Source organism: Mytilus galloprovincialis, chromosome 8 (genome assembly GCF_965363235.1).
Source record: "Mytilus galloprovincialis chromosome 8, xbMytGall1.hap1.1, whole genome shotgun sequence".
NCBI lineage: Eukaryota > Metazoa > Mollusca > Bivalvia > Mytilida > Mytilidae > Mytilus > Mytilus galloprovincialis.
In genome coordinates, this window is record NC_134845.1 from 70,763,793 (window position 1) to 70,780,693 (window position 16,901).

The 16,901-nt window shown below is 31.7% G+C and overlaps 1 protein-coding gene and 1 long non-coding RNA gene across 2 annotated transcripts in view; one reads left to right on the top strand and one right to left on the bottom strand.

The window, feature by feature from the left end:
- Positions 1 to 1,215: 1,215 nt before the first annotated feature.
- LOC143042489 (uncharacterized) overlaps positions 1,216 to 16,901 on the bottom strand; it is a 41,913-nt gene continuing 26,227 nt past the window's right edge. Inside the window, exons 9-10 of the mRNA XM_076214797.1 lie at positions 3,030 to 3,132; positions 1,216 to 2,535 (exon numbers count right to left, since the gene is read on the bottom strand). Of these exons, the coding sequence (XP_076070912.1) occupies positions 2,115 to 2,535; positions 3,030 to 3,132 (524 nt within the window). The 3' untranslated portion in view covers positions 1,216 to 2,114. The remainder of the gene's footprint in view (positions 2,536 to 3,029; positions 3,133 to 16,901) is intronic.
- On the top strand, positions 6,737 to 15,090 carry LOC143042490 (uncharacterized). Its single transcript, XR_012968018.1, has 4 exons — positions 6,737 to 6,876; positions 12,536 to 12,605; positions 13,713 to 13,787; positions 14,674 to 15,090. It is a non-coding gene; the product is annotated as an uncharacterized LOC143042490 (long non-coding RNA).

Consider the following 16,901-nt stretch of genomic DNA (forward strand, 5'->3'; position numbering starts at 1 on the left):
ATAAAATTTTATATTTACGCCAGACGCGCGTTTCAAATACAAAAGACTCATAAGTGGCGCTCGAATCAAAATTTTATAAAAGGCCAAATAAAGTACGAAGTCGAAGATCATTGAGGGACAAAAAATCCTAAAAGTTTTGCCAAATACAGCTAAGGTAATCTATTCCTGAGGTAATAAGACACTCGTTTCATATGTAATTTAAAGTAATGACATACTTCCTTTCCTTTAGGGTTTTTAGTTGTAATCTTCCAATTTTAATGTTAATTGAAAAGTTATAGAGATTACTTGTTTAATATCATGAGTAGTTAATAGTAAATGAAATTTTTGGTTTGCATTATTTTATAAAGTTAACGGGACAAGAGAGATAACTGAACGTTTTATATAAGCAATGTCTAATGGATCACATATATGAAGAGTTTATGAATGCACATTACACAATGCGACATAATCTGTCAAAACTATATAGCAATATGTGTTTGACAATAAGTTAATTTATGAATAAGACACATCGATGCTATTCCTGAAGAAAGCAATTTTCAAAGATCTAACTGTGATCTTACAGAATGATTTTATTTAATGGACCTATGAGTTTACATGTAGCGTATACATACTATCAACATGACATTTTTAAAGGCAAATATCTTACATAGGATACTGTTCGACCATGAGTTCCAAGTAATGAAGTTGAAATCATTTCTTCTTAAATTTTATGGACGTCGTCACGAGTTGGTTAACCGTTATGGAATGTCCGTTTCAGAGATGATAACGAGTATGGTGCTAATGTCGAAACTACAATTCCGTACCTTTTTGCGAATATGACCTACAGAATGAAACTTGTAACAGCGTTTGTTCCACCACGAGTAACACGATGGGTGCCATATGTGAGGCAAGATCTGCTTATCCTTCCAGAACACTTAAGATCATCCCCAGTGTTTTTGGTGTTCGTGTTGCTCAGACTTTAGTTTTCTATGTTGTGGGTTTTGAGTACTATTGTTTGTCTGTTTGTCTGTTTGTCTTTTTAGCCATGGCGTTTTTAATTTATTTTGGACTTAAAAGTTTGAATGTCCCTTTTGGTATTATATGTCCAAGAACAAGTGTATGTTTACCTTCACGATTGATTTCTTGTTCAGCACATGTACAATCATTTTACTATGTTTGCTTCTAATAATATTTAATGATATATTCTATATTTATTTAAATTAAATTGTGGTGGAATGACAAATCTTTGGAAATATATAATATATTATAGCTTATGAATGAAAATATCACATTAGTATTTGATAATTTCTGTCTCGCGGTTACATAATTAGAATATGTAATACAGTCAGACTTAGTCTTAAAGAACTACCACTATTTCCATAAAACAGACAAGAACAAAATGTAAAGTTGCTTCACTACGAATTCAAACATATACAAGATCAAACAATCATGAAAACAATGATTCTCTATAAATACGAACATTTTTAGATAGGTTGTCGAGGGTATACGTATCCCAATATAAAAATGGTGTAACACCTAAAGATACACGGGTTGAATGTCCGCTGTGAAAAGCATTCAAGCGACTAGTCAAGTTCCCATAAAATTATTCATTATTATGTGCGATATCCAGTGTTAGGACGCCATTCTTATCCAAATTCTAAGCAAAAGGTTATCCTAATTTAGCAATTTTGTTATTCCAATATCAAAATGGTGCAACACCTAAAGATATACGTTTTAAAAGTCCGATGAGAAAAAGCATGTAATCGTCTAGGGGAAGAACCGTCCAGGACCCTGAAAACTAATCATTTGGTTGATTTCGCGATATTTATAATTAGAACGCCAATCTTATCATAATTCGAAGATAAAATGTATCGTAATTAAGCAATTTTGTTATTTCAATGTTAAAGGATAGAGAAAATGTCATGCCAGTGTGACTATCGCGACTAAAGCGACAATAAGACACACGAAAAATCCTAATACTACTAAAGGATTTTGCACTTTTAAAACGTTACAGTTTTCTGTTCCATTCATATACATCATGTTCTAACAACTGTTCAAATAAGAATCTGGAACCTTTGTCCGAGAATTCCTTCTCCTTTAGATAGGACAACCATGTTTTGTACCAAAAGAATGCGTTACACTTCAACATTTTCAGGTTCTAAGATGATATGATTTGCCTGATATGATTTTGCAAGTGAAGATGGTGAACCGCCTATACTTTGGTTATCAGTTTCTCCTTCAACTGAAGTTATGTCGCCTTCCACTGTAGATGAAGTAGACAACGTCCTTTGTCTATCATTTGGACGATTATAACCTTCAGTATCTGATTCGTCAGGTAACGTTATACTTCGACTGCTTCTCAAAGTTCGGTCACCTTTCAGAACTTCATTGTCGTCTGATGTGAATGCAGAGTTCGCATATGTTAACTGATCCGTATCCCAGTCTTTGATATAAGGCATAAATGGACGTGGTATTCTAAAGGAATATTTCCCACTTGATTGTCTATCAAATGAAACGACGGAATTTTTGTCACTTGTCATGTCTCGTACCATTACTCTGAAAATAAGAAAGATCGTATCCATGTTAGGAACCTACACGCTGCTTATGACAGCCTTCTTTATTATAATTTTCAATCAGACTTCATACTCTTTTTTAACCAAGTAGATAGTACTCGACTTAACGTCAACCTAAAGAAAAGTTGTCTTATTAAACTGATTTCCAAATATAAGGTTAAGTAACGATAAAAGCATGCATGATAAACGCTATTTACAAAATATAGACATCTATTCAAAAGAATTATCGTATACAGTATGTGTATGAGTGCAGTTCATCGATTTTCTTCGAACAGAAATATATAACTGTTGCCTTAGTATAAGTTCACTGACAATTTTAACCTAAATGAAAATTTGTTACCGTTAACAGTGATTAAGATGCATTTGTATCCTCTTTGGTCTCATTTTTTAGTTTTAACGATGAGAGACTTGTAAGAACACTTCGAAGACAAATAAAACAATTAATTTTTTTCTGATTATTCTGTTTCAAATACTAACTTTCTCTGATATCTGCAGTAACAAATGCCACCGATTATAGAACAAATAGTAACTACTATACCAGCTATACAACCAAATATAATACCCTGCATTTTCCGGATCCCTGCAAACAGACAATTAGTTGTAAAGAAGAGCACACATATGTTTAATACTAAGGATTTTCTTACCCCAGGAGTAGATTACCTTAGCCGTATTTGGCACAACTTTTTGGAATTTTGGGTCCTCAATGCTCTTTAACTTTGTATTAATTTGGCTTTTTGAACTATTTTGATCTGAGCGTCACTGATGAGTCTTATGTAGACGAAACGCGCGTCTGGCGTATAAAATTACAATCCTGGTACTTTTGATAACTAATTATATATCATTTCCGCGGTAAGTCATTTCTGATCCTGTTTTTTAACTTATAATTTTGAAATATGTTATTATTGAGATTGTGACACAGTACCCCTATTTTGACAATTTTACCTAGTATGTCTGTTTTCGTCACGCATCGTTGTAAATATAATGAAATGTGATGCGACTGTCATACAAGTGACAGCTTTAGCGCTATAAAACCAGGTTCAATCCACCATTTTCTACATTTGAAAATGCCTGTACCAAGTCAGGAATATGACAATTGTTGTTCATTCGTTTGATGTGTTTTATCATTTGATTAGGGACTTTCCGTTTTGAATTTTCCACAAATGCAGTATTTTTGTGATTTTATTCTTTTTAGTGTATCAATAGTACTATCGTGATTTTTGTTTCATCATTACAGGAGTGTGCTAAGTCAATAGCTGCTCGATCAATGTTATTCAGAAGAACGACTGAAATCAACACTGCACAGGTTTTATGGTCGCAAGCACGGGTTGGTTTGGTGAAAAGGGTGTGTCTGTATGTCAACATATATATATAAAATGCAATGTTTTCAAACTTGTAGACCTTATGATAAAAATAAAGGCGTCTTGCTGTAGAATTTACCGATTCTGTTATTCTGTTATAATCCCTCTTATAACTAATATTTCATTATCCAGTCAGAATTACTCTTGTCGGCTTCCTTAGAATAAATACATTTAAATTTTATGACTCAAAAAGACATTAACGGGTCTAGGATATTAGTATGTTTTGTCTCTTTAATCTTATCGTATTTGGCACAATTTTTCTTTTTTTTATGCTTTTTTAGGCCCTACAACTTCGTATGTGATTCGGGTTCAAAACTGTTTTTATCCGAGTGCAACTTATCAGTAATATGTAGACAAAACGCGCGTCTGGCGCACAACATTCTAAGCCTGGTATTTTTTATGATTATAGATTTTTAAATATTCTTGCTTCCCTCTCTTATTACCTTTTGAAAGAAAATCGATTATAAGTACACTGTAGTTTCTTGAGGTTTGAGGTTATGTAATTAGCAATTAAATTCAGCAAGGTTTAACAGTAAGACTTCATTATTATTTATTGTTAAAGTAGCAAATTAACCTGACGATATCGGGATATGGGTTTTTAGGCGGATCTTAACATGTACTTGTGATTTGTTTAAAACCGGTTTTAACGAAGAAATGTCGAAATGTTCAGAACTTAATTAAATCTGTTTTTGGGTAAGATGGTGCAAGCATACGATTTTTATTGCGTCTTACACTTTGAGAAGCGAATAATCTTTAGCTACTTTATTTAAATATTGTGTAAAAACGTTAATTATAAGCTATGAAAGTCAAGTGGCTCAAGTATTTTACTGAGGAAGTTTTAAAAAAATGCAAAGAAATGTTTTAACAGTGGGTTAGATTTCATTAGTCTTTACTATCTATAGATTAACAACTTTTGGTTATATTTATAATTTAGAATCATCATTGAAGGTGGAGCGCGATTGCACAGTTAATTAATTATATTGATGTGCCATTTGTATGCAAGAGTGACATTCCGTTGTATTATGTGCCAATTCGAAAAAGTTATGCGAGTATTGTCTCCCTTTAATAGGTTCATTATTTTACAATTAAGTTTAGGTTTCTCATATAAATTTTAATAGTTACAAAATGTATCAATTCAATATATTTCAGTTTTTGTTATTGGTGTATCAAAAACATTGATGTACGAATATAATTTCATAAATTTGAAACGTTTAAAATGATTACATACCAATATAAAGAACCGTTCATCATTTTTGAAAAAGACTATGATTGAAATTTGTATTATTTATCTTTCTTTCATGATAGATTGATTGGGAAATGAACCAAAATTCTCTGAAGGTAATCACAGAGAGGGACTAGCAAGCAATTTTTAATTAGGTCTTTCCACTTTTCTGTGGAAAGACCTATTGTATTTGTTCTGATTATTATTATTATTATTAAGTCTTTCCACTTTTCTGTGGAAAGACTTATTGTTTTTGTTCTGATTATTATTATTATTATTATTATTATTATTATTATTATTATTTTTTTTTTTTTTCCGCCAAATTTTGTTCTTGCGATAAATGTTTGTTTCGCAATATGTCGCTTAGATATTTCTCATATGGTATCGTAAAGTTTATGCGCTTTTAAATTTCACCCTGCTAAGCCAAACCATTTACTTTGTAAGAGTTATCTCCCTATTCACTGTTTATCTTCAGAGCGCATCTCCTTCGTAACAAAAAAAGATATCGACGAAATTCTTTCTACAAATTGTTTGTTACATCCTATGGATTTTTTGGCTAATTTGGATTGAAGCGGTTCGATGAAATTTTATAGGAGTAATCTACCTTTACGGAATAAATTTGTCGGTATGTTTTTTTAACTCATAAACCGTTAACCATATAACCCTGGAATGTTTTTATTTGAGTCCCCTGGGTCCTAACTTAGAAAATTAGGTCAAGGTCAAAGGTCAAGGTCATATTTTAGATTTTCGTATGTCTTTGATTTCCCTATAATTCTTGAATGGTTATAGATACAGAAAATTTAAGCAGTGAAAAATGCTTAGTACTTCAAGGGGCAACTTTGTTACAGTATGACTGTATTGGTTTTACCATTATGTAAGGGACATAACCCCCATTGATGGTTTATAAAAAGCCATTATTAGGCAAAACTCTTAAACAAAAGGTCCTTGGCCCATAGGGTCTTTTGCAATGACATTGTAAAGCAATGACCTTGACAAAGGTCACAAGGTCAAAGGTCAAGGTCATCTCAAAGTGTCGATTTGGCTACACCCGGTTGGTGATTTAACCTGGAGCCGATTTGGGCCTGTTACCTGTTACCTTATCTGTAATTTCCGCCTCTGTCAGGCGCATCATACGGTGTAACTTGGGTGTTGGTCAACGATTTTACCGTCAAAATTTTCTTCAGGGAATTTGTTAGACACCTCCTCCTTCCTACGCCCTTTCAATTTATGTTAGAAATGTAATTATAATTTATACTGCTAAATAAAAGATCCACTATTCTGTTCTGTTTTTGTAGTATTCCTCCACTATCTTGGAGAACCGTTGTTTATTATAAATATTTGTATAATATACAACGTAATACGTCCACTACTGTTCTTCTTTTGGACTGAAACACCACCTAATCGTCTGAGGAGATACTTATTAATAAAATAAGATATAGATACTTATTAATAAAATAAGATATAGATCCTAGAATTAAAATTATTATATAAACAGAAATGCAAAGATCTCCATTACAGAATAACATTAATTTTGAAGACATGACAAATCCGGAATTTATATCCAGACAGGCCCGGGGTTGTTAAAGTATTAGAAAAGTTAGTCCGGTTTCCACATCCGCTTGCATGCTCGCTTTGCATACAGACACTGACTTATATCTCACAGGGTTTGACATTTCGAAGTTAGTTTGTACATTATTGAAGAAACAGTTTTCTATCGTCATTCATCCATCGTTCTTAAGTTTAGGTAAGCACAACGAAGTATCCGTTCACTGGTTATTGTCAAGGACGTGCGTATAATTCACGCCCACAGACACAGGCATTTGTTTATGAATTTATAATTCTTTGTTAATATCCATGGGAAGGTCGACTAACTATATAAAGCTTCTGTCTATATCATATGGACAGTTGACCTTCCCATGGATAAAAAGGGTCCTTGTTATTGTTAAGCTTTTTGACATTACTGCCATTAATAGGAAATAGAAGCGACTATACATGTACACCTTGTTGCTAGATGCTATGAGGTATCAGGTCCGTTTGTGCCAAAAACACCCTACACATTTACGCCTTGCATGGTCCTACCAAAGGTCTGTTCCCACTCTCACGTTTGCATCCAATTTTAAAGAAAATTCTAGTTGAATAATTAGAAAAAAGGGATTGTTGTTTTTTAAATTTAAAAGGGCTCTCCACGGTTAGTTCGGCCATATTGGATAGGGGCAGATTTTGTTGAAAGAGGTGGAAATAGTATGAAAGTATGGGAAATCCTATGCGTGTTTCCAAGCAACAGCTCTGTTTTAATTATGTTTTCCCGTATTTTTCACACCATTTTAACCTCCATTATAAAAATCTGCCCCCTATCCGATATGGCCGAACTAACCGTGAAGAGCCCTATTACGTTGATGTAAATACTGCATGTATCCAGATATAAACATTGGTAAGTTGTTCACCTAGGGACATTTTTTTCTTACTTTTTCTGAAGACTTAGGTTTGATTTTTTATTACCATGTATTACATGTATTAAATTGTCAAGATTGGTTACTTTAAATTCACCTAATCGCTATTTATTCCATTCCGAATAAGTTCTAAAATTACACAACTTTTTCATCCAGTTGAAAATATAAATAAGCTTTATTTAGAGTTGACAAGGTATATAAACATAGACAAACATAAGCTCTAATGAGCTTTAATGAGCTTTTAACCGACATATGTCATGTATTTGACTTTTTTAAGAATACAACATTTATAACAAGGCACTGGCTACGGTTACATGGAAATGTAACAATAATAAAAATATTATTGTTACATTGGAGACTAATTCATTGTAATTGCCGGAATGCATTGTTGGGTAAGGAACCGATTAATTACGAATGTAACAATAATTATTGAGGCTACGGTTACATGGCGTTATTGTTACATGTTGAAAAATAGCCAATGCACGAGGGGGCTAGTAATATGTACTAATGATAATAAAAGTTAAAGACATTTATTTTATATACAATATATACAATAATAACATACAATTTCTTGATTTTTTTTATTTACAATGACAGTTTCTTCATATCCAGTCATTGAAGTGGTTTTTGGAGCATGTTCAAGTCCGACAAATTTTGATGCAACAACTCCAAGCAATATTTGTATATATAGGTATATTGGTTAAAAAAGGGGGAAAAATACCTTTGGTTTGGGTGAGCTCTATCTGATTTTGAAACGAAATTGTTGAATAATGATATTTATTATTTATTATTATGAAAAGTATTATTTAGTACATATGAAAAAATTTAGCAACAAAACTATAGAAGATTTAAGTTTAATAAATCTAGCGTACATTGCTGTCATATTTTGATGTAACAATAACGCAATGTAACTGTAGCCTCAACTTTGCAACTTTGCGTTCCGGCAATTAGTCTCCAATGTAACAATAATATTTTTATTATTGTTACATTTCCATGTTACCGTAGCCAGTGCCTTATAACAATACAACACATTGTATCTTTTCCAAAATAAAAATATTCTTTTAAAAGTTTGCCAGGTTTGTTAAAAACTTTGGTTTTAGATAGATTAAGATTGACCACTAAACATTATTTAGTACAAAATTTTGGTAAATCATCAAGTCGTTTTTGAAGACCTGCCATGGAACTAGAAAAAATAACAATATCATCTACATACATGAGGCAGTCAATCCTGTGACCGTTTATATCAACAGCATCTTAGCTTTCCTTAAATGCATCCGGTAAATCATTTATGAAAATCTTGAAAAGGTTTGGACTTAAAACTTGCTTTTTGAGAATAAAAAGTAGGAGTAAGCACATCACCTCCATTTGTATTTTAACGCTTTTTTGAAATAAAAAAAGCAAGCATAAAGTTTCCCACCTTTCATACTGGTGTACTTATCCATTATAGTTTTTGATACAAACATGTGATCCGATGTCCTACTTTTACTTGAAAAACCAATCTGACATGTATTTTGTCGTTATGTATGACGTCATGAAGTCATAATGGATTTCAATATTGACCCTCAATATACATGATATACATAGAAATAGAGATATTGCGTCAATATACCTCATATGTACCTTTATTCTCAATTTCATATTGTCTACTGTTCTCCGGACAATATGCAGTAGCGTCATGACTATATGAATTCCAGTCAATGTTTGTTGTATGATAATACTCTTTACATTTCAATGAAGTAAGAATTTATAAGTAGATATACATGTAGGAAGATGTGGTATAAGTGCCGATGAGACAACTCTCCATCCAAGTCACAATTTATAAAAGTAAACATTACAGGTCAAGGTAAGGCCTTCAACACGGAGCCTTGGCTCACACAGTACAGCAAGCTAAGAAGGGCCCCAAAAATTATTAGTGTAATACCATTCGAAAGGGAAAACCAACAGTCTAAACTTCATAAAAACTAGTAAGGAGAAACACTTATGAACGACATACAGTCAGGGGTACTATGTGTACAAGTTTTTTTTATTTACTTGAAGAAGTGAAAAAAATATACAAATTATATTATAAGTAATTAAATGATGTTTAAATAATCTCTCTTTAATTTTCTCAAAAAATTACTTGTATAATAATAATAGTTTTTCTTACAATCCTACAAAAATTTTCAACTTATGAGATGTGAAATCAGGGCTTTAATGATTTTTCCCAGGTAAGCTCATATTTTTTAATTAGAGTTCAATGTTTTATCTCATTTATCAACTGAAATTACGATTATCCCAATATGGTGATGGTAGATATAGGTAAAATCTTTTCTTAAATGTAGAATGTTTTTGTCAATAGTTACTCAGCTGCAAGGTTTATCTATACCATTTCATCATATTTAAATCGTAACGGTGCACTGGAATTGTCTAAGCGCTTTAAAAATTGCCATTGAAAAATTCTGGATGATTATCGTAACTCGGAAAAAAGATAATCGTAATTATGGTATTTAAAAATGAAAAGATAATCATAACTGGAAAGTGTTTTATTGATATTGACACTAAAAACGTATATCTGATAGCATATTATGAAATTATGGCGATGAATTATTTATGAAACGTTCCAACATCTTATGACATTTCTTTTTATGCATATATTATTAATAGTTCTTATGAAAACGGCTACATACTAATATATAATAAAATTGGAAGGGTGAACAAGCTTCAAGAAATTTGGAAATGGGAAAAAAAACGAACTATTTTAATATACAGAAATCTAAAAGAACTAGGTATGCCACAAAATATGTGAATGAACGATGGAAATTATGATACATGACAATAATTGTCAGGCGACAGGCGTGTGTCACCCTACACCAGATTTCTGATTGAGACAGTAAATAAAAATTAATTTATCCTGAAGTAAATGATATAGTTAATATTGTTTAAATTCATACATTGCAGGTGGCTATATGGGCTATTTCTGCTCCCGGGAAGCCACTGTTGATTTAATTCTAGAACATATCCTATTATGCCATAACGAAGAAGGAAAGGCATTTAGTATTCGTCAAAAACAGTTTGGCGAGAAATTAGGGGCTACAGTTTTCATGACACTTTATTTTTCATGGATGATAACACAACTTAAAAGTCATAAAGAACAAGGGATAACTTTGAAAATTAACACAACCGACAAAAAGATTAAAATTCATACATACTCGGTATATATATGTAAAGTATGCTGCATACATATGCATGGAAGATATTGTAGAGAAAAATATTGAAGGTACTTAACAAGGAACATTTTTGTATTTGCATACTTGCCATATAGTTAGTACTTTTCTAGTAAATGAAAACAAAAAATATTTAAAATCATACATGTATTATATCAGTATAAAAGAGAAAAAAGTGAATTCAAGGGTAAAAATATGGACGGCAATATTTATTGAATTATAAGAAAAAGGGAAATATGAACACTCATATCTCCCGATAAAAGTATCAACTAATAAATCTGATAATGCAGTCATAAAGTTATTGATGGAAACTTTTGTTCATTTCGCACATAATTTTAGTATAAACGTATATATTGGAGGCAAAAATATGACATATGAAAATGTGGTATATGGACTTTCAATTTGAGCAATGAATTGAAAGGATTGCACTTTTGGGATATGGGATATAACTTATCCATCCTTTTTCTCCCCGCCCCACAAAAAGAAAAACAAAACCAAACAACCAACAAACAAAAACAAACTTAAAAGCGTACACAACATTGAAACTTTGAAAAAAAATAAGGATATCTACTCACCACAATAACTGACTTTTCCATATATCTTTAACAGGTACATGTATATATCAAAAGATTATGCATATCGTTGTCAGTTAATATGAATAAAAATGTATAGGTAAATTTGTCCTAGATATTAACCTGGAAGTTTCTTTATTTATTTTTATATGCGTTAATGTCATTGTTAAACTAAACATTTGCATTTTTAACACACAAAATACCATTGAAATACTGAAAGACACATTTATTATGTTCATGATGTTTCAGTTACTTTTATCATGTTTATCCGATAAAGAAAATTACGATTATCAAAGAAGAAAAATACTATAGAGTTATGATTATCATCCGGAATTTTTCAACAGCTATTTTCAAAGTGCTAAGACAATTCCAGTGCACCTTTACGATTCAAATATGATGTAATGGTATAGATAAACATACATTTAAGAAAAATGAGTATTAAGATTTTTCCTATATCTACCGTCGCCATATTGGGATAATCGTAATTTCAGTTACGATTATCTCTTTAATACCAGTGATTAATTCAACAAAGAAACTAATTGCATAAAGATCTGAAGTATTTGCGCAAGGTCTTCAAAAATTGCTCCTTGGGGGCTTGTAAATGAGCAGTGTTCTGAAGATAAAACCAGGAAGCAATTCCCCTGACATATTTTCTGTATGCAAAGTGACCTCAGTGTGACCCATCTTGTAAAATTCCCATGATCGCAATACGCATGGATGTCCTTAAAATAAAGTTAAACTATTATCTGAATTTTTATGTTAAACACGTTCTCAATTGCCATGCTTTTTTGTTTGTATTTTGTCCATTGTTTACAAAGTGGTGACAATCTTTAAACTTTGGGTTCAAAACACGAACTTCAATTACCTGCCATATTTTCACAACACAGACCGATTGAAAAAAAAAATTGACAATTATACGAAATTTACACGAAAAAAATGATAAATGTGTGCTCAAAAGACTAAGTTTATGATTTTTGTATCCATTGGTTCAAGAATTGGAAGACCATTATTTTTTACCGGTCACTCCTTTCTTATGACTTTAAGTATCCTACAAATTTACTTATAATGCGTATATTTTTTTTCTACTTCTAAGTAAATAAAAATAACTTAAATAAGTAGTACCCCTGACTGACATAAATAAACAATAAGATTCATTATGTTTTCTTATTTATTTTCAGATAATTAGCATTGGAGAATAAGCATTTGACTGGTCTTATGGTCACAGTTGGTTGCATCCTGTATAATTTAGTAAGGATAATTCAAGAACAATGTAAAACATTAGACAAATCTTTTCATACCATCAGGTGCACATGACAGATTTCTTAATTAAGCACATTCATGACATTTGAGACCAAAAATCTAAAAAGTTGCCAAAAGATCATAGTCATTCAACACATCTGAAACCAAAAATTTAGAAAACAAACAATTAATTTCATTAAACACTTTCAAAAACCAAAAGTTTAGGCAGCTAACAAAAGTAAAGATCAATAATATTGAGAATGGAAATGGGGAATGTGTCAAAGAGACAACAACCCGACCAAATAAAAAAAAAACCAACAGCACAAGGTCACCAACAGGTCTTCAATGTAGCGAGAAATTCCCGCACCCGGAGGCGTCCTTCAGCTGGCCCCTAAACAAATATATACTAGTTCAGTGATATGAACGCCATACTAATTTCCAAATTGTACACAAGAAACTAAAATTAAAATAATACAAGACTAACAAAGGCCATAGGCTCCTGACTTGGGACAGGCGCAAAAATGCGGCAGGGTTAAACATGTTTGTGAGATCTCAACCCTCCCACTATACCTCTAACCAATGTAGAAAAGTAAACGCATAACAATACGCACATTAAAATTCAGTTCAAGAAAAGTTGGAGTCTGATGTCAGAAGATGTAACCAAAGAAAATAAACAAAATGACAATAATACATAAATAACAACAGACTACTAGCAGTTTGAAAATCCAAACTTTGTAAAGAAATATTCAGTGTAGTATTGTCCACTCTTTAATTACAAATATATAACAATATGTCAAAGCTAAATGGTATTTTTATCCCAGTTGCAGTAACTACTGTAAATTCAGAAATTAATGCGAGGGTTTTATTATTGCGAAAATTGCGACAGAGTTGTAAACGCAATAAATTAAACTCGCATTTTGAAATATTTTATTTGAATTTAACAGGAATTTTCTCAAAATCGTAAAAATTAAAATCGCATTTAAGTCTAAAATGACAAAATCGCAATATTAAATGCACGCAACAATTTCTGAATTTACAGTACTATTTTATATTGATACTGAAAATATTAGTGTTAAGAATTTGTCAGTTTTATTAACTTTGCATTTTGATTTTCAGATCACAATATAATTACTGGAGAATTTGCAGTGAAATTAGCTAAAGGTCACAGTTGGCTGCCTACTTTATATCCTGGTAAGGATAACTCAGTCAGAACAAAACAAAGATTTGTGATAAAACAAATCCTGTTATGCTTGCAATATGCACATGACTGGTTTCTTACTCAAACTCATGTTAGACCAACAGGTTAAACAATGAAAAAATAAATGGTGCCTACATTTAATACATTTAACGCCAAAAGTTAAGAATCAGACATGTAAAGGTACAGTATTCTAAGGACATACTGGGATTGATAACTTTGAGAGGCATTGTGTCTGACATGACAGTCTTAAGGACAGGCACAAAAACCAGGTGTGATATCATGCTGTTTAGTAATTAAGGTTACCTGAATCATGAAGCATGAATGATAAACTCTTAAAAGTCTTCATCAAACACATTTTTATTATCAAAAGATTTAATAGAAAGCAAACACATATATTCTGTATAAAGTTACCTCCACCTATGTCATAGCAAAAGATTTATGAATTCAATAATACTTAATTTTAATTGTAATATACTGATTGGCATGTCCACAACATGAGTCTAAAATCACATCTTTTACATCACCTACTACCGGGCTACAGTCCATGCTTAATGCAATGTTAACTGAAAAAAATGAACATTCTTTACCCATTGGTGCTTACAAGCACTTTTATTAATGTTTTGTCCCTTAATAACCTAATAGGATATTTTTTTTCTGTTCTCTTACTTAAGTTTGTCTCAACTAAATTTAATAAAATGCATCTATAATGTTTGTGAACACTGAATTAACCCTTTATAATGTTATATGCTAGATGGGGCAGCATCTGTGTCCCTATGGACACATTCCTAATATTTATCAACAAATGCACAGAACTTAAAACTTTAGTCATGATTGTAATGCCAATGTATATGCTATACTTAAAAACTTTTTCTCTTATAGGTCACAGTGAAGTCCTTGAACTATAAATCTGGTTGTTATTCCTGGATACATAAACAGATTAGACTTGGTAGGAGTCATTTGAAAACAAAGAAGAATATATTGTAGATGTATATAATATAATTTTGTTTGATCTTAATTATGGATGTAAATTACCATGAGAAGAAGGGAAGGCTTACATGTATGCCCTTGCCCATGTTGCCCCAGAGCAAATGAACATTTTAAAATGATACATCTTTATGTAAGAAAAAATGTTTGCTTTGATTACTTCATTGCCACTATTAAGGAAAGAGCTATTTCAGTATTATGTATGGATTCACATTGATATGAGACACAACAGTGTTACCTAAAAAAATTGAAATTATAATTATACATTGCTCTTCAACTTCATACTTGGCCTTTATAAAAAAAAATATTATAGCATCACTGATGAGTTTTTTTATAGATGAAGTGCACGTCTGGCACAAATATCAAATTTCAATCCTGGTATCTACATTTATGATGAGTTTATTGTAAGGTCTTCTATGATGAGATGGATAAACTTCAACCCAAATAAAAAAAAACAGGATTGAACTTTATAATATAGCAATATTATCAGGCTTGTTGTGAAAAAAGTGTAGTTAACATGATTAATGAATGCTATTGTCATTTTATATTAAAGCAGACTAACATCTCCTGGCTTCTCCAGTGACATTTGAATGTTAAAATTGTTTGTCCATCCATTGGACAATGAGTTCAACCCATTGAGGCTTTTTTTTTTTACTTCTTCAACACTTACTCATTATTTTTTATGCCCCCCACTAAGCGGAGGATTTTATACCCCTTGTCTAAGCCGAGGGGCATTAAGTTTTACCCTTCAGTACATCCTAAAGTGGTTTTCCTATCTCTAACTCAAGTTTGCCTCAACCAAATGTTATGAAACTTACACACAATTCTTATTTTTAGCAAACTTAGATCAAGTTTGAATTTTTGTGTCGCAGATGTCACTTTACCACTCTTGAGTCATGCCCTTTACAAATTGAAAATTTACACAATTTTTTGTTTGGTTTCTGTTCTCCAACTTCAGTTTCCTCAACCAAATGGTTTGAAACTTTCACACAATGTTTATAAGCACAAAATACAGGTCAAGTTCTCATTGTGGTGGTATTGCTTAAACCGTTCTAGAGTTATGTCCCTTTACAAATGGAAAAACTGCTGAATGGTTGTTTCCATTTTCTTACTTAAGTTTGTCGAAATCAAATGGTATGAAACTTATTCACAATGGGTATTACCACAAAACACAGTTTACCCTAGAATTTTGGTGGCGTCATATTTTCTGTTCTGAAGTTATGTCCCTTTACAAATAGAAAAATTGCAGAAATTTTCATTTCCCTTACCTTACTTTAATTTGTTTCAACCAAATATCAATTTACTTATACACAATACTCAGGACTTATAACCTTGTAACTCAGATCAAGAACAAATTTGCGTCACTTTTACAGTCATAAATGGTTATGTCCATTTATAACTTTATATGATATGCAAGTGGGGGTATCATCTGTGTCCCATTGACACGATCCCTATTTACATAAAGATAAAAAAAAGTATAAATATCCTGTACATACTTGACATTGATGCCTTATGATTGGAAAATTTTGTCATGCATATGTCTTGTTTATGACTGCGTCAAAAAGTACTGGTATAGGGTTTTTATGAGCAATCTTTTATGGGATCATCGATGATAAGTTGTCTCTATTTTACATTTATATGTAGAATCATTGCAAGGTATATATGTTATCACAGGGAAATTGTAAATTCTTAGCATACTATACAGTTGGATATTTGTGGTACAATCATGTAGTTGTTTCATTTTTGTCTTTCGGGTTTTGGTGGATATATGTCTCATTGGCAATCAAACCATAAATAACACATTCTTATAGTTTTTAATTCTAGGGAGTTGTGAAACTGTAACAACACTATTGTTGGCATGATTATTCTTATTCTTCCTGAAAATGCAGGAAATATTTGCTACTGGATATTAAGCATAAGACTATCAACATAATTATACTTCTTGTCATCTTTCAATGGTAACATTAAGATTAAAAATCTAGATAGTTAAATATGTTCAAAACACCTCTAAACGAAAAAAAATATGGTTTACTACTGTGTGTATAACTGTTTGCTAAATATCTGTCAAATTGTAGTTTTCAGGTATATGAGAATTAGAGACATGGGAACATAAGTTGTCTATT